At 46.4% G+C, this 24,845-nt stretch overlaps 1 protein-coding gene across 1 annotated transcript in view; it reads right to left on the reverse strand.

The window, feature by feature from the left end:
* Positions 1 to 368: 368 nt before the first annotated feature.
* Positions 369 to 24,845, reverse strand: part of LOC307151150 (stonustoxin subunit beta-like) — a 44,731-nt gene continuing 20,254 nt past the window's right edge. Inside the window, exons 3-6 of the mRNA XM_079859011.1 lie at positions 22,726 to 24,417; positions 3,202 to 4,429; positions 2,692 to 2,722; positions 369 to 798 (exon numbers count right to left, since the gene is read on the reverse strand). Coding sequence (XP_079715137.1) covers positions 3,213 to 4,429; positions 22,726 to 24,417 — 2,909 coding nt within the window. The 3' untranslated portion in view covers positions 369 to 798; positions 2,692 to 2,722; positions 3,202 to 3,212. The remainder of the gene's footprint in view (positions 799 to 2,691; positions 2,723 to 3,201; positions 4,430 to 22,725; positions 24,418 to 24,845) is intronic.

Genomic DNA, 24,845 nt, shown 5'->3' on the forward strand with positions numbered 1-24,845 from the left:
GGCTATATAGAAGGTTATACGGGTAACAGGTTATACAGAACAGAACTTATCTTTAGATAAGATTTTTGGTAACATTTTACAATGAGGTTTCATTAATTGATGTTGGTTAATTTATTAACTAACAATGAGCAATACATTTGTTACAGTATTTACTAATCTTTGTTAACGATAGTTCATAAAAATATATTGTAAGCTCGGAACCATTAAATAATATTAACAACTTTTGGTAACTTTTGATTTTAATAATGTATTTGGGTTAGGGTTAGAGATGTATTATGTAAAATGTGAATGTAATAATGTAATAAGTATTTTATAATGTAAATGTAAAAATGTAACTGTAGTCAATGAAATCAACTGAGAATAATAATAGATTCACAAGTACTTTTTATTGTTAGTAATGTTAACAACTAAAACTATTGTAAAGTATTACCATTCTGTTTAAATCATGGTAAGTTATTAGGAAGTGGCACAGATTGGAAAGCTTAAGTCCATTATATGTAATTAAAATCAATAGCAGAAGACAATATCAGAACAAACACACGTAAAGCAGAACTATAACAGCTGTGTGTTGTGATTTCCATTAATATTTGCATAGAGTACTTGTCTAAATAGACACACACTATGGAAAAGTATAAAGTACCACCACTAAAACCCAAACAGAAATACATAAGCAAACACTATAAGTAAAATTCCACTAAATACCGATACTCGAAAAGATGTTCTCCAGTTCCCCACACTAAAATTTCAGATTTGGAGGGATGCTGGAATGGTTGTTGTGTTTGTCGTTTCTCATATTTTCTAAAAAGCAAGAGAGATACACAGTTGTTTAAATCCTGATATCCTAAACTATTTAAACAAACAAAACTATCACACAGAAAAGGTTGAAATCAAATTAAGGTGAAATGTGACTTTAATATTACAAATTTTTAGTTTTAAGTTGACAAATTTTTTACATTTTCTTTAGTGAAATTTCTGAATTCATGACGCTTTAAAAACACTCTGACAATCCCGATTGAAGAAAAAATGTCAAATAATAGAATTCAATAAAATGACCCATTATTTCTAGTCAAGTCAAGTCATCTTCATTTATATAGCGCTTTTAACAATATAGATTGTTTCAAAGCAGCTTTACAGAGATAAGCGTATGATTTAAGGTAACAGAGATTGTTTTGGCTTTATAGCAGAGTTAAGTTATTTTCCATCTAAAGTTAGTTTTGATTGATTTGCTTCCGTCGCAACGATAATTTGTTATTAAATTAGGGGCCGCTAAGACGACACCATTCTCTCTACACAAACTTTAAACGCGAACCTGTGAGAAACGCTGATGGCGTTCACATGCGCATTTAGAATGGATTCTATAGTTATGTGCGTTTGAATATACGCAGGTTTGAAATTCCCTACAAGCCAAGCCTAAACAAAGTACTTGTCTTTCCTTATAAATTTTGATAAAGAATTTTACTTTATTTTGTTGCTTTGGGGTAGGAACGCGAAACGAATTTTCCCAACAACGCCTTATCTGTATAGTGGTAGAGGGATCCTCCATAGGGAGAGACTAGTTGGCACTTCAGCACTGCGTTGTCATCGGTCCAGGCGAAGGTCCTTCATCAGATCTGGATACGGCCTGGATCCGGCAGGCTGCAGGAAAACCTCGGGATAAACACAGACACTAAAATTAGCGTAGATGCCATTCTTCTCATGATGTAACGAGTACATCAGGAGTTATGGGAAGTGTTCCCGGTTCCAGCTGACCTAATCTATGCAGCCTAACATTAAATTATAGAAGTCTATAATGTATTATGTGAATGCTATGTCAAAGAGATGTGTCTTTAATCTGGCTTTGAACTGACAGAGTGTGTCTGCTTCCCGGACAATGGTAGGAAGACTGTTCCAGAGTTTTGGTGCTAAATAGGAAAAGGATCTACCGCCAGCAGTCGATTTTGATATTCTAGGTATTAGTAACTGGCCGGAATTTTGAGATCGCAATAGACGTGACGGACTATAATGCGTTAAGAGCTCGCTCAAGTACTGTGGAGCTAAACCATTTAGTGCTTTGTAAGTAATCAGCAATATTTTAAAATTGATGCGATGTTTAATAGGGAGCCAGTGCAGTTTTGACAGAACCGGGCTAATATGGTCATACTTCCTGGTTCTGGTAAGAACTCGAGCTGCTGCGTTTTGAACTAGCTGTAGTTTGTTTATTAAGCATGCAGGGCAACCACCCAGTAGAGCATTACAATAATCTAGCCTTGAGGTCATGAACGCATGAACTAATTGTTCCGCATTTGTCAATGAGAGCATATGGCGTAATTTAGATATATTTTTAAGATGGAAAAATGCAGTTTTACAGATACTAGACACGTGACTTTCAAATGAAAGACTGGTATCAAAGAGCACACCCAGGTTCCTAACCGACGACAAAGACTTAACAGAGCAGCCATCAAGTGTTAGACAGTATTCTAGGTTATTACGTGAGGAAGTTTTTTGTCCAATAATTAGAAACTCTGTTTTTTCAGAATTTAGAAGTAGGAAATTACGAGTCATCCAATTTTTTATATCCGCTATGCATTCTGTTAATTTTGTGAATTGATAAGTTTCATGTTACATGTTAAAGAATTTAACAACATGTCATTTCTACATGTTAAAGAAAAACAAAGATTAAATCTGAAATATATATTATCATCCGGTGCTTACCAATGTAAAACTGGAAAATACACATTTCTTCAGTATTGTAATGATTCACTAGACTCAGTAGGATCCATTTGCAGCTTTTAATAAGGAAGGTCGTACAGGCGGGGTCAAACAGGGCAGACAGAGCAAGGTAGATGAAACAGCAGGGGTAATCCAAATAACAGGCAGAATTCAGGGCAGGCAGCAATAATCAAAAGTCCAAGAACAGTCCAAGTCAGGCCAGGCAAATAACAATCATACAAATGTGGAAACAGTCCCAGATCAAAATCCAGATAACCAAAACACGGGATAAACGCTTAGAAATGATCACCAAGGTAAATCAAGACTTCGCAGAGAAGTGGTGAGTGGAAGTGGCTTATATGTGTGTGTGTAAATGCAGTGCAGGTGTGAAGTGCAATCAGTCCCAGGTAAGAGGTATTATGGGAATTTGAATTCAAAGCCAATAGTTAATATTCTGGAGAAGGCTCCCTCTGGTGGCGGAGAGGAGGTGGTACGGGAGCCTCCTCTGTGACAAGTATATTCTCTCAGTAGTAGGATGCTTCTTCTTCCTCACTGAATTCAGCTTTTACAGCATCTTCACTAATCTTGATTTTCTCTGGAGGAATAGCGAAATCTCGATCGATCTTTTCTAGTCTTGCAGTGCTCTCCTTATCAAACTCCTCTTTATTCTTTAAGACAAGCTTTAAGATGCCTGTCTGTGCCTCCCTACAGGCCTCCTGGAGCTGAAGTCGCTCACTGTCAAATCCTGGCTTACTCGGATCCATGGTCATCAGTTTGATCAGTGAACTGACACGGTCCATCAGGTACTTGTTGAAAATCTCTGTGTACGTTCCAGAGATCATATGGACGAGACTAGCAATGTTACAGGCTTGGAAGGCTTGAGTGTACAGCAGATCTTTTGAGAAGAGCTTTGCATTGTAGGAGAGTGTTTGTGTGTTCTCGGATGCTGAGACAAATTTTGTGAGAGTTTTTCTCAGGCTGGTTTTCAGAATGTTGGAAACCATTTGAAAGAAGTGTGCCATCCTCTCCCACTGCTCCTTCACTCTCCCCATGGCCTCCATTACTTTGAACAGCATTTCTATGGTAGTTTTGAAGTCAATCTCTTTCAGTTTATAATTTCCCATAGTGCATAGTGCAGACTGCTTTCTCAGTTTGGTCTCTTCTAGTTTCTTCTTGATTGCTTCCATCTCTTCGCCATAAAAGTGTTTTGCATACACACACTCTTGTAGCAGCTCAAGGATGGTGTTGGTGACTTCACTAAAACGCTCTTCAGTTGCTTCAGACAACTGCAGACATTTATCTGCAATGACTTCGATATTTTCCAGCTGATCAGGAAGAAGTGCTTCAACAACTTCATCATTACACAGGAACAGAATCTTCACAGCTGTCTTCATGTAATCTGGAACCTTGGCAGTGTGGAGGTGAATCTGATCCATGTTATTATGGGCCTCATTAAATGCCCCCCAACCAGACTTACACACTTGCATGAGGCAAGCGCGGAAGGAATCAGGGTATTTAATGTATGTGTAGCCTCCTTTGGGGGGATTTTTATTGATGGAGAAATCTGTTGAGGACGAGATGAACACCAGCTCTCCCAGGAGTGCTATTGAAAGCGGTGCTGGAGTCAGATACGCTTCCCAGTTGGCATAGGGCTGCATCATGAGTTTGGTTTGGTTCCTCATGTCCTCAGCAGTGGTAAGGCTTTGGGTTGTCTTTGCATTGCTATTCATGGCTTCTATTTCTGCAAAACAAACAAACAAACAAACAAACAAACAAATAAATAATGGTACAACAGAGCTAAATGCGACTCCGGGGTAAAAGGTGCATTTGATTTTATTTTCCGCTTGATCACTAATCTCGGCTGCGTTTCCCGACACCATCTTAACGCTACGTCGTTCTTAAGTTACACCTTAAGCTGTACCTTATCGTTAATACGTGTTTCCCGAAACGTTCTTAGTTAAGTATACCTTCTGTAAGTCATACGTTCTGAAGGTTGGTCTCTTAGCTTTACCTTATCACTGTTAACAATTGGCCACCATTAAAAAAATACATCTTTACATCTCAGTATATTATATGAATATAGTTCTTAAGTTAATTGTTCAAGTAGGCTAATTCAAGTATTTTCATGCACAGAATAAAATTATAATTACACTGATTGTTGTTAGCTTTTTAATTATATTAACCAAAGGTACATCAGCTGGCAAACCATTATGCAGTAAAGGCTTAGGAGTCTATTTAAAGGGAATGATTGTGAACGATTGCTCAAACTATGGCAGCGATACAGCGAATAGTTGTGCTATAGTCCATGGAGCCCTTTCATTTACCACACACACACTGAGGCACGCATGACGCTCGCGATGTTTTCAACCTATATGAGGACATTAATGCACTTCATCAACACAGCCACTCTGAGAGTCACTTCTGCAGCATTTTAGCTTCATTTGAGAAAAACTATCGTCATATCATAAAACACAGAGAGACAGCACAGCAACCCGTCAAAATAAAAGTTTGGTTTAACCTTCGAAGAAAGTTTTCCTTAAATCATTACATTTTAAATAATTGGTTATAACAATTTAATTAAACCATTAAAATGGAATCAAGAAAAAACTTTTGGGACATGCAAGAGCGAAGTAGTCATTAACAGGCAGCCATTGTGAATGCAATAACCGGAAGACGCAGAACACTGCTTCAGCAATTTTTCGCGGCTACTTCCGGCCTTCTATTGTGATGCGATAAAGGCCTATTCATAACTATTTTACTTACAGCCTGCTAATGCCCCACTGAGGGCTAGGTTTAGGGGTGCAGGTTCAGGTTTCCTTTTCACATCATACACATTTGTACGCAATTCCAACTTTGTAAAACACTTTCTCGTGAGATCAGGTTGGGATTAGCTGGTTAGCATGGCTTCATTCGCCCCTGTTGGTACATGTTGTAACTACACCATATGCATATGGTTGCAAAAAAAAAAATATATATATATATTTAATTATATTATAGTAAATGTTTTACCAGTGGCAGATTTGTTTTTTTGGGGTGATTCAATTTAAGTTAAGTTGACTTTATATTTTTCCTGTCTCTAGAGTGATTAGTCAGATATCTGCCTCAAAACAACTGCAAAACTGAACACCCGTGAGCAAAATCACACACTTCCAGGGGGCTCTGCGTCATCTGAGCAACTGCCATTGAGATTAATAGGAATGCTAATGGAGAAGTATACTGTACCATACTGTATAGGAATCTGAGATAACAATATAAATGTAACCCATCCCACACACACATGTACATTTACTCTCCACTTTACACATAAAGGCTGGTGTTCATTTGTCATCCATCATTACTTCCTAGATTTCAAAGTGAATGAAGACACTAAGAGAGTGAAAGACAGATAAAGAGGTAAAGTGGGAGTGAGGAACACTGGATTGGTGTCAGTAAGCAGAAGCTCTGCAGAGTGAAGCCCTGAATCAACAACATCTGTGTCTTGTAATTAAAGCAACACTAAGTAGGATTTTTTACCTTCAAATAATGTTTCCAAAATCGTTTCAGTGGTTCAAGTCATGACAGGGTGAAAGGCACTTATGCCTCCGCTTTGCGGTCCTTTATCTGGTATATCCACGCTATGTAAGATTGCCAGATCGGGTAGCGTTTCTGTAGTTCTAATGAGACATAAGAAAACTACAAATTTGACTTGCTTTACAGCAAGCGTTACAATTGCTGTACAACAGCAAGTTTGCAAGTTACAAGTTGCAAGTTACAACAGCGAGCGTGCGCGTGCGACAGTAGGCTGCGGTAGGCTAAATGATATACGACAGCGGTAATGGACAATTCCACTTCCAACCTGTAGGGCGACTGCAGAGGAAAAGTTCCTTGGTGTTGCTTTAAAAGCAACATGATGATCACACACACAAAGCAATGTTGTGAGAGCAACAACCGATCGATCAATACAATTTGATCAATCCACCTTTCCATGTTTTAACTGCATCATATGGCAACTATAAAGATGTCTATTTCCACAAAGGAAGTCGTCATACAAAATGGCCATTCAGTATGACATTTAAAAAAACAGTTTGAAGTGTAAATAGGTTCTCTTACGAGAGTTATCTCGTACTGCGTCTTAGCTAAGACGCTGCGGGAAAAGTCTCTTTTCACGAATATTGAAGCAAAAAATTATCCTTAATTTTAATATTTGTAAAACGCATTTGCAGCAGTATACAGCCACAGGCAAGACGGCTCGCTTGCTCATTGGCTGCTCTACGGCAAATGCATAAGCCCATCGAGCGCAGGCTGATGCAACATCAGACCAATGAGGCCACCTCCCGCCGACACGGGCGTGGCCTAGCCCTATAAAGGCAGCTCGAAAAGGCTGACTCACTTGATTTTTCATCTCTTCAGCGAAGCTCACACATCGTTGGATCTCGATAGAAGCAAAGCGTTGTTTGAGTGTAAGCACCTCAGCGGGACGAGCCATCTGAAGCCGCTGGCCTTCGCCGCCTTCCACTGCCGTACCTGCTGCGCTTTCCGGCGCTCATATCCTTTCCTGTTCTTGTGTGTGTGTGTTCGCCCCGCGACACACACTCGTAAAAGAGCTTGCGTCTTTTTAAAGATGCCATCCTGCGGCTCGTGCCGAGCCCCACTCAGCGAGGGAGACCGTCATGTGATCTGTGTCTCCTGTCTGGGTGAAGACCATGCAGCGCTCGCGCTCACTGACGGCGGCTGCCCTCACTGCGAGCTGATGCCTATGGTGACTCTGAGGACTCGCCTGGCGGTATTCTCCGAGCCTGCACTCCCCGCCGCGCCGTAAAAAGCGCCGCTCTCAGCGGATCCCGGAACCCTCTACAACCCGACCGAGCTCGCCGGTGCGCCCGCCTGCTTCACCGGCCTCGCCTGATTCACTTCCTGATGCTCAGCGCCCGCCGTCTGCCGCCGCTTCATCAGAGGAAGTCAATTTCAGAGCCGCGTCGGGGGATGAGGACACGTGCTCTCTGTTAGCTTCGGGCAGCGGTGATTGGACGAGCTCCGAGGATCTCGCACTTGCTGCTCGTAAGCCTAACAGACGAGCTAACATCGAGAAGGAGCTGATGCGAGTGCTCACGCTGGCCGCGACGAGTCTTGGCCTCGAGTGGTCTGCACCAGTACCTCCCTCTCGGACCCGGCTGGATGGTAGATTTCTTCCGGGTGAGCGTACTTCTCCTGAGTCAAAGCCCGCCCCCTTTCTTCCTGAGCTTCATGAAGAGGTGGCAAAGGCCTGGAACGCTCCCTTCTCAGCACGAACACGTTCGTCTGTTTCACCAGCATTCTCCGCTCTGGATGATGCTAAAAACAGAGGCTACCAGTCACTTCCGCCGGTGGAACAGGCGATAGCGACGCACCTTTGCCCGCCCTCTGCTGGACGGCGGACAAAACCAGTGTTGCCATCCAAAGCCTGCCGCATGACGTCATCGCTGCTCGCGCGAATCTTTTCCGCTGCTGGGCAGGCTGCGTCTGCACTACACACCATGGCCACGCTGCAGATTTTCCAGGGTGATCTCCTCCGTAAACTGGACGAGATGGGACCTGATGCAATCTGCCTCGCGGATTTAAGGAGCGCTTCGGATCTCACCCTTCGCGCTACTAAGTCTGCCGCTCAGGCTATGGGACGAGTTATGGCTTCCGCCACTGTGGCTGAGAGACATCTCTGGCTGACGTTTTCAGACATGGCCGAGTCTGAACGCACCGCGTTCCTCGACGCCCCGCTGAATCCCGCTGGCCTCTTCGGATCCTCTGTCAATGAGTTTATAGAGAGATTCGCCGAGGACCAGAAAGCGTCGCAAGCCTTTAAGCACTTCCTGCCGAAGCGCTCCAGTTCTGCAGCGAGTCGTGCTAAGCCGACCCAGCGGAGCTCTCAGCCACAGCCCCTTCCTCCTGCTGCGTCATCACGACAGCAACGCAGCTCGAGACCCTGCTCTCGCTTTACCAGCCGTCACCCCGCGCCGCGTGGACCACGGCAGAGGATTGTGGTGAAACCGGAAGTTCCGAACACATCCTAGCACGCCTAGGAAAGCGCCGGTGTACGAGTCCCGCTGCGGCCGGGCTCCCACCCAAGCGCGCCGCTGTTTCAGTCCCAGGAATTGCGACTGTCTCAGCGTCCTATGCAACGCGCAAGCCTGTACAGTTGCCCGCTTGCCTGCACACAAAAGCCGTTTTTACGGCTACCCAGATATATCCCGAAAAGAGTGTATTTTCTGGTGTCCCGGCCACGGCCGATGGTGCTATAAATGTAGTGCTGATGCCCACTATTCAGTGCCCATCCGTACACACAAGCACAGCCCTTCACACAGGGCTCGCGCCCATAAAATCGACTCAGGTCGATCGCGCGCACTACATAGTAAACGTGCCCACAAAAACTATGTCACACACGTCTTGCGGTTTCTGTAAAAACGAAACCCGTGCACGTTCGTTCTGCTCAGACAGACAACGCGCCAAAAGCAGTAAATGTGCACGCCTCCAGCCCACACTTACTCACAGACGGTACGAGTCCCACGGGACTCGCTCAGCCCTCCCTCACTCGGCTAAGCGCCGTAGCGGGGTCGAGGACGAGCGTTCTGCCCGCTGTGATCAGCGCGCCCCCCGCCTCGAATGTCACAGACATAACACCTATGTTACAGCACACCGAAGCGCTCTCGTTGCCCGGTCAACAGAGTGTGCTTCGCATCCAACCCTTAGCCATTCATGCAGATGCATGGGCAGCGCTTCCAGGGGTTTCGGGATGGGTGCTAGGCATTATAAAGAGAGGCTACTCGCTACAGTTTTATCGACGCCCTCCCCGCTTTACGGCGCGTGTCGAAACTACGGTGAATTCGGAAGTAGCACACCTACTTCGAGCCGAAATTTTGAAACTGATGAGCAAAGGGGCTGTAGAGCCTGTATCTCAAGCTCAAAGCGAACGGGGGCTGTACAGCAGATACTTTCTGGTGCCCAAGAAAGACGGGGGCTTCAGACCCATACTGCATCTGAGACAGCTGAACAAAGCATTAGTGAAACGCAGTTTCAGAATGCTTACGACCAGGAAAATCCTCGCGCATATTCGCAGAGGAGACTGGTTCATGTCAATAGATCTGAAGGACGCGTATTTTCAAATACAGATAGCGTCACGTCACAGGCAATACTTGAGATTCGCCTTCGAGGGGCCAGACATACCAGTATACAGTCCTGCCATTCGGCCTGTCCCTGGCACCTCGCACATTTACGAAGTGCATGGACGCAGCGCTCGCTCCTCTCAGACTCAGAGGCATGCGAGTGCTGAACTATTTGGACGACTGGCTGATTCTGGCTCAATCACGATCAGAGCTCGTGGAACACAGGACCATGTTACTCGATCACCTCGAGAAACTTGGTCTCAGAGTCAACTGGACGAAGAGTTCACTGAACCCCAGTCAAACGATTTCGTTTTTGGGTATAGTTCTGGACTCACAGTCTATGACGGCGCGGCTGTCGTCACAGCGCGCGCTCGGCATTCAGCGCGCAGCAAGATCTCTCCGCTACGGCGCGTCCTTCCCGCTCAAGGCGTTTCAGAAGATGCTAGGTCTCATGGCCTCAGCATCACCAGTTCTTCAGCTGGGCTTGCTCCGCATGCGCCCCCTGCAGTTCTGGCTGAAAGCGCGGGTACCGCGCAGAGCGTGGACTTCCAGTTCCAGCTTTTAGGGCCTTTTTATAACGTGACATACTGTCTTTCCACGCGATTCTAAAGACCTCTAAATTAGTTTGTTTCCATTTACGCTCTAAATTAGGGGTTCTCTTACGAGAGATTCTCTCGTACTGCGTAGAATACGCTAGGGGAAAATCCTTTTCCACGAGAATACTGAAGCCAAAAATTATCCTTAATTTTGTATTAATGTAAAACGCGTTGCGGCAGCATACAGACATAGGCGAGGCAGCTCGCGCGCCTATTGGCTGGTCTGCTGGCAACTGCTTAAGCCTATCGAGCGAGACCTAGAGTGACGTCAGACCCAATGAGGGCGCTTCGCGCCCTCTGCGTCACGTCCCGCCGAAACGGGCGTGGCTTAGGTCTATAAATACCGCTCGCAGGCTTCATATCTGATTTTTCATCCTTCAGCGAAGCAACTCACATCGCTGGATCCGAGAAGAAGCCGCGCTGTTGAAGAAGCACCTCAGCGGGACGAGTCGACGAAGCTGCAGGCCGCGCCGCCTTCATCGCCTTCCTGCTGCGCTATCCAGCGCCCATATCCTTTCTCTGCACTGTGTGTGTGTGTTCGCCGGTGCGACTCACACTATCTAAAAAAGCTGCGTCTTTTTCAAGATGCCTTCTTGCGGCTCGTGCAAAGCCGCACTCAGCGACGGGGACCGCCATGTCATATGCGCTTCCTGCCTGGGTCAAGAGCACGCAACTCTCGCGCTCGCTGACGGCGGCTGCCCTCACTGCGAGCTGTTGCCATTAGCGACTCTGAGGACTCGCTTGGCACTGTTCAGCGAGACTGTGCCCACACCTGCTGTTGTGCCGCGCCGTAAAAAGCGCCGCACTCAGCGAATCCCGGAGCCCTCTCCCAGCCATCAAAGCTCGCCGGTGCGCCCGCCTGCTTCTCCGGTTTCATCAGCTTCACTTCCGGACGGACAGCGGCCGCGGTCTGCCGCCGCTTCTGCCGATGACGCTGATGAGATCGACGCGCTGCTGCGAGAGGGGGATTCCTGCTCTCTCCTAGCATCAAGCAGTGAGGATTGGGCGAGCTCTGAGGATCCCGCCCCCCCCTGCCCATGCTTCTACGGGGAAGAGAGCGAGCATTGAGGCGGAGCTCATGCGCATACTCACTCAGGCCACGGCGAGCCTCGGCCTCGAGTGGATTACGCCTGAGCAGCCTACTCACAACCGGCTGGACGGCTACTTCCTGCCTGGGGAGCGCGTTTCACCTGCATCCAAGCCAGCGCCTTTTCTTCCTGAGCTTCATGAAGAAGTCGCTAAGTCTTAGAGCTCCCCTTTTTCGGCCAGGACACTATCCTCTGTCTCTTTGGCGTTCTCCGCTGTCGACGACGCAAAGAACAGAGGCTACCACTCCCTGCCGCCGGTCGAAGAGGCTATTGCAGCTCACTTATGCCCGCCCTCCGCTGGACGGCGTGCTAAGATGGCGCTGCCCTCAAAAGCCTGCCGCACGACGTCAGCCCTGCTCCGCCGCGCTTTCTCCGCCGCCGGGCAGGCCGCGTCAGCATTGCACACCATGGCCACGCTCCAGATATACCAGGCCGATCTCCTCCGTAAGCTGGATGAGAGAGGACCTGACGCAATCTGCGTGCCGGACTTGAGGAGCGCTACAGACCTCGCTCTTCGCGCCACCAAGTCGGCAGCACAGGCCATTGGACGGAGCATGGCCTCGCTCACCGTGTCTGAGAGACATCTGTGGCTGACGCTCTCGGACATGACTGAGTCAGAACGCACCGCGTTCCTCGACGCGCCGCTTTCCCCTGCCGGCCTCTTCGGAACCTCGGTCAAAGACTTTGCCGATAGGTTCGCTGAGGTGCAGAAAGCGACCCAGGCCATGAGGCACTTCCTCCCGAAGCGCTCCAGTTCTGCAGCAGGCCGTGCGAAACCGTCTGCTCAGAGCTCACAGCCTAAGCCTCCGCCCACCGCCTCCTCTTCACAACGCCGCCAAACCCAGAGCTCGAGACCGCGCTCTCGCTCGTCCGGCCGCCGCCCCGCCCCGCGTGGCCCGCGGCAAAAGGTTGCGTTGAAGCCAGAGGCCCCGAAAACGTCCTAGCACGCCTAGGAAAGCGACGGTGTCCAAGTCCCGCTGCGGCCGGACTTCCACCAAAGCTTGCCGCTCGTCCAGTTCCAGGAAATGTGACTGGTCCAGCGTATTTAGCAGCCAACAAGCCGGTTCCATTGCCCGCTTGCCTGCACAAAAAAGCCGTTTTTACGGCTACCCAGATAAATCCCTTAGAGATGTTTATTTTCTGGTGTCCCGGCCACGGCCGACGGTGTTTCATGTGTAGAAAAAATGCCCACTACTCAGTGCCCATTCCTACACACAAGCACAGCCCTTCACACAGGGCTCGCGCACATAAAATCGACTCAGATCGATTGCGCTTTAAACGTAGCAAACGTGCCCACTACCCAGTGCCCACAAACGCTACTTCCCACATGTCTCACGGTCTCTGTAAATACAGGACCAGTATGCATACGCTCTGCTCACGCGAGCAATGCTGTAAAAGTGGTGTATGTGCCCGCTGCTCTGCGTCCACTCCCACACACAGACATGAAACTAGCCCAGCCCTCCCCCTCTCAGTTAGACACTGCAGAGGAATCGAACGCAGGCATTCTGCCCGCTGTTATCAGCGCGCCCCCTGCCTCAAATGTCATGAGCACGACGCTTATATCACAGCACACAAAAGCCACTGTATCGCGAGCCGATCAGAGCGTGCTTCGCATCCAGCCCCTAGCTACTCGCGCACTTGCGTGGGAAAAGCTTCCCGGGGTTTCGAGATGGGTGCTGAACATCATAAAAGAAGGCTATTCGCTGCAGTTTCGCCGGCGCCCTCGCCGCTTCATGGCGCGCGTCGAGACCACGGTAGACTCGAAAGTAGCTCATCTACTTCGAGCCGAGATTCTGAAACTGTTGAGCAAAGGGGCTATAGAACCCCTATCTCAAGCTCAAAGCGAAGGGGGGCTTTACAGCAGATACTTCCTGGTGCCCAAGAAAGACGGGGGTCTCAGACCCATACTAGATCTGCGGCAGCTGAACAGAGCGCTTCTGAAGCGCCAGTTCAGGATGCTCACGACCAGAAAAATCCTCGCGCATGTCCGCCGAGGGGACTGGTTTGTGTCAATAGATCTAAAGGACGCGTATTTTCAAATACAGATAGCGTCACGTCACAGGCGATTTTTGAGATTCGCCTTCGAGGGCCAGGCATATCAGTACACAGTCCTGCCTTTCGGCTTGTCCCTGGCACCCCGTACATTTACGAAGTGCATGGACGCAGCGCTCGCACCCCTCAGACTACGGGGTATAGGAGTGCTGAACTATCTGGACGACTGGCTGATTCTAGCCCAATCTCACTCGGAGCTCGTGGAGCACAGGACCATTTTACTCGATCACCTCGAGAATCTCGGTCTCGCAGTGAACTGGGAAAAGAGCTCGCTATTCCCCAGACAGATTATATCTTTTCTGGGAATAGAGCTGAACTCGCTGCTAATGACAGCACGCCTGTCATCTCAGCGCACACTGGACATTCGGCGCGCAGCCGGCTCGTTCCGCTGCGGCGCGATAGTCCCTCTCAAAACTTTTCAAAGGATGCTAGGTCTGATGGCCTCAGCATCTTCAGTTCTCCAGTTGGGCCTTCTGCGCATGCGCCCACTGCAGTTCTGGCTCAGAAAGAGAGTACCACGCACAGCGTGGGCCTCCGGTCGGCTTTGCTTCAAGGTCAATCAAGCGTGCATTGCAGCCTTGAAACCTTGGGAGGCAAAAGACTGGTACCAATCAGGTGTAAGCCTGGGGACTTCCTCGAGAGTGATGGTGGTGTCCACGGACGCATCCACCTCGGGATGGGGAGCGCTGCTCGAGGGCAGACCGCTTTTTGGCCAATGGTCAAAGCAGGAGAAGCTCTTACATATCAACTGCCTCGAAATGTTGGCAGTGAGCAAAGCGCTCACGCGCTTTTGTCCCCTCATAAAGGGACACCACGTGCTAATACGTTCAGACAACGTCTCAGTGGTGTCCTACATAAATCGCCAGGGCGGCCTCAGGTCCCTGACTCTGTACAGGCTAACCAGGCGCCTCCTGATATGGGCCCGCAGCAACCTGCTCTCGCTGAGAGCAGCGCACGTGCCAGGGCTCCTAAATATAGGACCAGACAGACTGTCCAGGAACCAGGTTCCGACAGGGGAATGGTCTTTGCACCCACAGACAGTCCAGCTGCTGTGGAAGAAATTCGGCAGAGCGGAAGTAGACCTGTTCGCGTCTCAAGAAAACGCTCACTGTCCAGAATTTTTCTCGAAGAGCAAGGACGCGCTGACCCACGAGTGGCCTCGCCGTCCTCTCTACGCTTTTCCCCCCGTCTCCCTCCTGACTCAGGTGGTAGAACGGGTCAGGGAAGAAGGATGCTCAGTGCTGCTTGTAGCCCCACTTTGGATGAGCCAACCTTGGTTCCCAATTGTGATGCAGTTAGCGAGCACCGCCCCGTGGCCAGTGCCTCTGAGGAGGGATCTCCTCTCAAGCCAACGGCTCGATCTGGCATCCTCACCCAGAGCTGTGGTCCCTCCATGTGTGGGCCATCAACGGGTACCCGCTGACCTCCCACAGGGAGTGTTAAACACTATCACACAGGCCAGAGCTCCGTCTACGCGACGTCTCTATGCCTCAAAATGGTCAGTGTTCTCTAGCTGGTGCACAGCTCGTGGTGTGTCACCCCTGCATTGCGGTGTGACGGAGGTTCTCTCCTTCCTACAGGAGCTGTTGGATAAGGGCAGGTCCCCTTCCACGCTCAAAGTCTATGTAGCGGCCATAGCAGTGTTCTCTTCGACCACGCTTGGCCAGTCTATTGGAAGGAACGATTTAGTCATTCGCTTCCTTAGAGGAGCTAAGAGACTGAATCCTCCCAGACCTCCCACAGTCCCTATATGGGACCTTTCTACGGTACTGGGAGCCATGAAAGGTCATCCATTCGAGCCCTTGCAGAAGATTGATCTTAAACACCTGTCTTTCAAGACGGCGTTTCTTCTGGCTCTCGCTTCAGTGAAGCGCATAGGGGACTTACACGCGCTCTCAGTAAGCGCGACGTGCATGGAATTTGGGCCGAATGACTCTAGAGTTATACTCAAACCTAAGCACGGTTATGTTCCTAAATCCCTCAATACACCGTTCAGAGCACAGGTCATCTCCCTGTCTGCTCTGCCGGTCACTGAAGGAAATATGGACGAAAGCTCCCTTTGCCCAGTCAGGGCGTTAAGAGCTTATGTGTCTCGCTCATCTGTTTTTAGACAGACGGAGCAGCTCTTTGTTTCGTTCAGCGGGCGTTCTAAGGGACTAGCCGCTTCGAAACAGACCCTATCCAGATGGGTAGTGGACGCAATAGCGCTAGCTTACACAACCAAGGGCATGCAGTGCCCGCTGGGTGTCAAAGCGCATTCCACGAGAAGCATGGCTTCATCGTGGGCCTGGTCAAGTGGGATTGCCTTGCAAGATATTTGTATGGCGGCAGGCTGGGCCTCTCCGTCTACATTTATAAGGTTTTACAACCTAGAGGTTCCCGCACTACAGGCCAGACTACTGTCGGTCTAGTATGGCCAAATCTCATAAACTGACGCTGTCAGTTTTGCAGCTATTTGAGTATTGCAGTGCTGCTCTATGCTGCCATAAAGGAAGATAGTGGCTAAACCCCTCCTCTTCCAGGATTCCCTGTGAGTCCCCTGGGTGATTGTGTACTGTATGAACTCCGGGCTGTCGCCCTTGAGTCTATAGTATCAGATCCCAGCACGCACGGCGTTTTACAGTAGGTTCCCCTAGCGTATTCTACGCAGTACGAGAGAATCTCTCGTAAGAGAACGTACTCGGTTACTAACGTAACCTCGGTTCTCTCTAGAGAGAGGAACGAGTACTGCGTATCCTGCCGTGCATGCACGCGCTCTGGTTGCTTCGACTATGAAAAACCAGAGATATGAAGCCTGCGAGCGGTATTTATAGACCTAAGCCACGCCCGTTTCGGCGGGACGTGACGCAGAGGGCGCGAAGCGCCCTCATTGGGTCTGACGTCACTCTAGGTCTCGCTCGATAGGCTTAAGCAGTTGCCAGCAGACCAGCCAATAGGCGCGCGAGCTGCCTCGCCTATGTCTGTATACTGCCGCAACGCGTTTTACATTAATACAAAATTAAGGATAATTTTTGGCTTCAGTATTCTCGTGGAAAAGGATTTTCCCCTAGCGTATTCTACGCAGTACTCGTTCCTCTCTCTAGAGAGAACCGAGGTTACGTTAGTAACCAAGTACGTTTCTCTCTTTAAAACATGCGTAGTATGGTGCTTTACTTTTCTCTACTTTTTAATCTAATGGGTGCAACAATATCCAATGTTCTAGAGAGAATAGTGCTCATAGTGCTAGTTAATTCCTCTAGTTCATCTGTTTGTTTGGGTTCACTGAGAAGCTGAGACAGATCAGATAAGTTATTTGAAAAATTATCTATGGTGGATGGAAGGATTGTTCTGCCTAATTGATAACGTGCCGCAGCATGATATATTACAGGAGTACGTAATATGCAAGTTACCATGTAATGGTCAGTGACATCATCACTTTGTGGAATGATATCTATATCGGTTGGATCGGTTCCATGTGATATAATTAAATCGAGTGTATGATTAAAACGATGAGTTGGTCCGGTAACGTTTTGCTTGACCCCAAAGGAGTTTAATAAATCTGTAAACGCAGCCCCTAACGCATCATTTGGATTATCTACGTGTATATTAAAATCTCCAACAATTACTGCTTTATCGACATTGACTAATAGGTCTGAGAGAAAATCTGCAAACTCTTTTAGAAAATCAGCGTAAGGCCCAGGCGGTCTATATACGGTAGCCAAGGCTAGAGATAATAGGGATGTTTTTCAAACATCTAAGAGCGTAACATTTAGTACAAGTACTTCAAATGAAATAAACGTATAACCCGTTTTCTGAGTAACATTAAGAATATCTTAATAGATCGTTGCAACACCGCTGCCACGACCAATCAGACGGGGCTCATGCTTATAGGAGTATCCTGATGGAGTAGACTCATTTAGACCGAAATAATCATTTGGTTTAAGCCAGGTTTCAGTAAGGCAAAGTACATCGAAGCTATTATCTGTGACTATATCATTTACAATAACTGCCTTAGGTGTGAGTGATCTAATGTTTAGAAGACCTAGCTTTAGAAATTGTTTTTGTTTACTAATAGCAACATTTTCTGTTTTAATAACAATAAAATTTTTCCTAGATCCTGCAGTAGATTTATTATTTGATCTCACTAAACGAGGAATAGACACGGTTTCTATGCAATATTCTACACTAGTATTTATATCAGTTAAATTGGTGCAGTAGAGACTATGATTTGGACTTTTGGTTACTAGTCAAAAGGTATTTAACATTTTGGAGATGTTATCCGACAGAAGATCCGCTCCGAATCTGCTTGGGTGTAAGCCATCAGCACGGAAAAGCCTAGGACGCTCCCAAAACAGATTCCAATTATTTACAAAGAGCAGTTTCTGCTCATTGCACCATGACATTAACCATTCATTTAGCGCAAATAATCTACTAAAGTTTTCATGTCCTAGTCGGTACGTGGGAAGCGGTCCTGACACTATGATCGTTGTTTCAGGCGATGTGCTGCGTACCGTATCGATCAGATTCCTGAAGTCTTTCTTCAGAACCTCCGTCTGGCGCAGCCTGATGTTGTTCACTCCCGCGTGCAGGACAACAGTTCCGACGCGCTCGTCACCGTTCAGAATCTCGGGAACGCGAGCAGCAATTTCAGAAACACGAGCACCAGGAAAGCAGTGACTGTGCACCTTACTTTTACCTAACGTAGCGTGTACGTGCCGAACGATGGAATCGCCGATGATCACAGCATCGCGTTCTGTTTCGCGAAGAGGGGAGAAGCGATTTTGGGTGGATATCTCGAAAACCGGGAAGGGCGGAGAGATTCTTGGTCTAGACCTGACTCGCGTCTTCCGCTGCGGAACCACCCAGGCTTCGTGGTGGCGTGTTGGAGACGGAGTGAACGAGACCATGGCTGATCGCGACGTTAATCACTGATTTGTGTGCATCGGCGCGTGATGTTTCAAGAGCCAAACGCCGGTCTATCAGCTCGGCTTGTCTCAATAAAAGGTCGTGGATCTGTTTCTCAACAGCTTCCAGCTCAGACTGCACCGCGTGCAGCTCAAATGTGTCCTCACCTGCACCAAAAGGTAGACTACTTACATCATATATATTCGCCATTTTAACAGATGGACAGTAAGTTAGCAACGACGCTACCAGTGATGCTATCAATATTAATACTAATTTATGACTGAAGTCTTGTATATAATCCGTTTTGTTTTGTTTTTTTAGTGGTACGGGTGTAGAGTAGACGCATGATAGGCGAAAACATGTTTGCAAGTGAGTGTGGAGAAGACGCGATCCACAGGAGTAACCTATAAGAGTATCCGTTGTTGGATCACTAATAGGCTTGAGACGCGTCTGCTCAACAGTCCGCGTTGTAACTATGAGGTTTGAGCAGCAGTACGTGCTTCTCAGTGAGGAAAAGTAGAAAATGTTCGTTGTAAGTGAGTTTAAAGAGAAAATCAAGAATTATAAATCAAATCAATGGAGCTCCAAAGACAACAACGCGTTCAGACGCGACGCGTGCGCATTCGTCAAATATTACCCTGGTAATCCAGAGTTCTCGCGAGAGAACAAGTTGAATTTGCTCAGCGAGCAAATACATTACACTACACACTACACTACACTACACACTACACTACACTACACTACACTACACACTACAGAAGACAGCTGTCTTTACCCTCACCAGTCAGCACTTACACTGCAGTACACACTACACTACACTGCACTACACTACACACTACACTGCACCTACCCTACACACTACACTACACTACACACTACACTACACACTACAGAAGACAGCTGTCTATACCCTCACCAGTCAGCACTTACACTGCAAAACACACTACACTACACTACACTACACACTACACTACACTACACACTACAGTACACACTACAGAAGACAGCTGTCTATACCCTCACCACTCAGCACTTGCACTGCAGTACACACTACACTACACCCTACACTACACTACACACTACAGAAGACAGCTGTCTATACCCTCTCCAGTCAGCACTTACACTGCAGTACACACTACACACTACACTACTCTACACTACACTACACTACACACTACACACTACACTACACACTACAGAAGACAGCTGTCTATACCCTCTCCAGTCAGCACTTACACTGCAGTACACACTACACATACACTACTCTACACTACACTACACTACACACTACACAAGACAGCTGTCTATACCCTCACCAGTCAGCACTTACACTGCAGTACACACTACACACCACAAACTGCAGAAGACAGCCGTCTATACCCTCACCACTCAGCACTTGCACTGCAGTGCACACTACACTACACACTACACTACACCATACACTACACTACACTACAGAAGACAGCTGTCTATACCCTCACCACTCAGCACTTGCACTGCAGTACACACTACACTACACCATACACTACACAATACACTACAGAAGACAGCTGTCTATACCCTCACCAGTCAGCACTTACACTGCAGTACACACTACACTACACTACACCCTACACTACACAATACACTACAGAAGACAGCTGTCTATACCCTCACCAGTCAGCACTTACACTGCAGTACACACTACACTACACTACACACTACACTACAGTGTTCAACACCTGTTATATATGTGTAAACGCATGAATAAATAATTTACAACACTTTCTGCATCCCCTAATCTAAAGTGTAAACTATTCATCACTTGTAAATATGTTACACTTAGCCTACATGTTACAAATTATCTGTACGTGTATACAAGGCATTTACAACACTTTCTGCACATTGCTACATACAAAAAAAACCCCATTGTTTATTAAACATTTATGAATGCATAGTCATGTTTCGTAAATGATTAGTTAATCATTTACTAAACACTTATAAATGACTTACAACTGAACATTATTATAAAGTGTTACCCATACGGAGCCATCGAGTGTCCATCGAGATCAGAAACTGACTCTACGGTTCAAAGCAAATGTTGGTTAGGTTTAAAAATTAGTAGGTCTGGACATAGTCAATCAATATTCATCAGCTTCGACAGCAATTAAATGAAATGTGAGAAAAGAAGTCATCTATAACTGTGTTAATAATGTCCATCTTCAGAAAACAATTCAAATATGAACGGTTGTCTGAACTGCAGAGAACAAAGTCACTGAAGATCAAACTGTTTCTCACAGAAAACAAACCGGATCATTGTGACAAACACAGACATTAACGTGAGGCATCAATGTTGTTCATCGCCACAGGGTTTCAGGGACAGTGAAAGTGTTTTCTTTCAGTAAAGCTCTATTCAAATCATGATTCACACGCTGTTTATTGATGGAGATGTTCAGATTAGATGAAGGGTCTCGGGTCACGCAAATCTAAAATGGGTTGGTCTGAAGTAGCTTCATTACTCATAGGTGTGGTTTGGGCGAAACGTGAAATAAACCAATCAGAGCGACATCTCACATTCCCTTTAAGAGCAGGCGCACTTGTTCCATGGCGGATTGCTATTATAACGGCGGATTTGCCAGGCGCACACGAGGAGCGGTTCACAGCCGAGGAGACCGACGTTCTCGTCAGGGCCATAAAACACAGAGAAGTGACATTGGGGATGGAGAAACACACCCAGATTAGCTTCGGATAAACAGGCGTATGATAATGTGGGTAAATGTGTAAGTTAGATTTATGCTTTTGCTAATAAACTGTCTGTCTATCTATCTATCTATCTATCTATTGTAATAATGTATGATTTGCAAAAATGGAAACGGCTGCTTCTGTGTAGATGAGAGAATCAAAGGCCCAATCCCAATTCTATTTTATACCCCTACCCCTAACCCTTCGCCTACCCCTTACCCTTGCCCCTTGAAACAGAGTGGCAAGGCGTAGGGGTGAAAATATTCCCCTAAGAAATGGGACACCACTACTACACCGTTACACGTCATTATATGTCGTCGCTAGCGCCTACGTCACAGGAGATGCGCCAATGTTTATCACAAACTTCCAAGATGCCGTTGTCAGCTGTAGTCATCTCAATTGCGTGGGTTACAGCTATTTTTTTGCATAAGTATTTTTGGACTTCAGGAAACGTTGCTCATTGTCAGCGCGAAAACGAATGAGCCTCCGGGTTTCCTCAGGTGTCCCTTTTTGATAAAGAACATACAAGACTGGTTGATCATGTTGCAAAAAGCATGAAACTGTGTAAGCACTGTTCGTTGTTGCGGGACTATCGTTAACGAACTTCAGCGATTTTTTTTTGCAAACGTTTCTTTGAAGAACATGACCGTAAATATGAACACAAGATTGAATGTGACATAAAGAAAATGATTATTGGCAGCCATGTTGCCTCTAGCCGGTGTATGCAGGTACGTTTCTCATACCCCTTCGTTTGAAGTGTGGTCCCAAAAAATCTTTGTTTCAAGAGCTATCTGGCCCTTCCCCCTACCCCTACCCCGCCAACCAAAAGAGAATCGAGACAACCCTACCCCTTCATGGGAACGCACAAAACAGAGGGGTAGGGGAAAGTGAAGGGGTAAGGGGTAGAATTGGGATTGGGCCAAAGTGTATGCGCGTTGTGCACACGCTACATTATAGCCAAGCATGCGCCCTTAAAATAGCATCTGAATAACATGCGCAACCCGCCACTGACTTTAGACTAGGTTTTTCCTGGTTAGTGGTGGAATTGTTTTCTAAACCTGCAAAATGGCATGAGGGAACGTTTGCGCCGGAACACGCCTCCTCTTTTCACTGAACCGCCCCCGGGAGCGCAAATGTATTTCCTAGTTTACCGACGTGTGTCTGTAGAGGGAAAAGTCTGCTGTGCGCGGGTGCAAAATAGGAATGATAGAAGTCAATTGCGCTGGGTGCAAGATAGGGCCCAAAGACTTTTTACACATACACAATATATCTGACTAAATGACAGTGTCAACAATGACACTTGATTGAACACCTTTACAATCCTTAACTGCATTATATTATGTGTCCACAGACCCAACACTGCTGAATAATAGCAGTACAACAGAATATCATTATTAAATAAAATTTATAAAACAGATAGTTCCGGTCCTTGATTCTGATTGGTTGAGCCGCGTTCGAAGCCGTTGTAAATGACTCCACAAACACAAACCTGTGACCGCATTACATTAGTGTTACTGCGCATCTGCCGTTTGTGACTCTTTGTTGCTGCATGTGTTGCTTAGCATAAATAAATTAGCATTATACCTTTTGTGACAGCTTTAGTGACGTCACTGTATACGGTGTAGTCGAGTTTCCCCAGCGCTGCACATCTGATCTCATACTCAGTTCCTGCCCTCAGATCAGTCAGAGTAACTGTGAGTTGATCCTTCAGCACAGGTTTAGATCTCCAGTCTGTGTCCTGCTTACGTTTGTACAGTATTCTGAGCACCACTGTTTCAGGACATGGTGGAGGAACCTTCAGAACCACACTATTATCTTTGACCTCTTCACTGATTGGACAGGCTGGTTTGGATGGAGGAATAAAGCAAACGGCTTCATCACATTCACTTTCATACAGCAGAATGCAGGAACCTGGATTATTCTTCATTTCTTTTGAGGACACAATGAACTTGGCTGATTTACGGCCTTTTGAATCAATCAAGTTCTTAAATATCTTCAAGTTGCTCCTCAGTGTCTTTTGGATCTCAGGAGTGAGCCAAGACTTCTGCTCTGGATCAGGGCTGTTCTCATCAGTTTCTACATTTGTTGAAGGACTCAGATAGGCCTTTTGTTTAGGTAGGAGTACGCCTGACCAGTTCAGTGATGTGAATGTGTAGCAGACCACATTTCCAACTTCCAGATCCATCAAAATCAGATCTATGTTGTCTTCTACCTGTGCACCAGCATTCTTCAGTTGTCTGAGCATTAGTTTAATTACATCAGACTCTCTTTCTCTCCCTTTCAGCCATTCTGCAAGGTCACTTTCGCTAAATGGAGATTCATTATGTTCTTTTAGAAGAATATTCAGGTCAGTTGCCTTCTTCCCCTCACGGATGTTTGGCAGCAGAGAGCCGAGTTTCTCCATGAGTCTCAGTTTGTAATTGTAACAGTTTTTCTGCATTTGCAGGATTTTATCATGAAATTCAGTAAAGGTCGAGGCAGGCGAGTCTTCCAGAAGATCATTGCATTTCATCTCACTTGTGTTCAAACTATCAATCACTGATTCAGTCGCCATGATTAGATCCATGCTGATGTCTCTCTGAAGTTTGGAAGCTTTTGAGAGAAGTTTGTCCAGAGGAAAAAGCCAAACCCTCAGAGGAACCGCCAGCTCTTTCTTTTCTCCCAGCAGGTTTGGAAGATCAGTGAAAACCTTCAACGCATCTTCAAAAGAGGTCGGATTAGATGGTAACTGGAAGTCGCCATAAAACGTGCATGTGAATTTTTGGACTGCATCCTTCTGCTTGTCATTCATCTTCAGATTGACATTTACGTCTACTGAAATTAGTTTGAGCTTCTCTAAGGCCACTTTTGCTTCTCCTTCTACTGTCTTTATTTCCTCATCTGATGAAACTTCTCTATCAAACACAAAGCAGGCATCTGCTCCATACAGCACTGCTGTCACCACGTGTGTCGCTGCATCAATTTCAAACACATTGTGATGAACTATATTTTCAGGTGCCAAGTGGTTCATGCTCAGTTCTTCAAACCTGCTGGTTGAATGATAATGTAGCGACAGTCTCTGCTGTTTGAAAGACTTCTTGGTGTCGTTGAGATATTTGGCTGCTCCAGTGACATTGACGAGTCCCCCTAAAACACTCAGTTTCAGAGAGCCGTCAATGTTCAGTAAGCTTGATTTGTCCTTAATGGAGTCTGAAGCTGTGACTTTGAATCGTGTGTTAATTTGGGGACGGACTCGTAGACTCTTCTCTAGCTTTTCTTGATCCCACAGTGTGATTCCTGCAAAAGTATAAAGTGTTTAATACAGTTGAGTCAATATGTATGTCTATAAACACAATATTGATTAAATCCCACTGCAGGGCTATGTGCATCTGTTGTAAAAAAAAAAAAAAAAAAGCTATCTGAAGTGTGCTTATATGGTACATGCTTATTAGGGTCACTTTCCCTACCAATAGACACTGGAGAATGCATGATCAATCTCCTTTGAAATATGTGTCAACATAATTTGTCTTTGCCACTTACAGCAATGCAGTAATTGATGTGCAGAAAACCTGGGACGAAGTCTAACTAACTGATAATCATTCATGCATTTATTCACTGCTGCAAATGATATAATCTAAAAGGGTCTAATCTATCTAAGGGTACATGAATTACCATGAATTCATTTATAAATTCATGCATGAATTATACATTCATTCATGCATTAA

The sequence above is a fragment of the Squalius cephalus genome, assembly GCF_949319135.1.
Source record: "Squalius cephalus genome assembly, chromosome: 23".
Classification (NCBI taxonomy): domain Eukaryota; kingdom Metazoa; phylum Chordata; class Actinopteri; order Cypriniformes; family Leuciscidae; genus Squalius; species Squalius cephalus.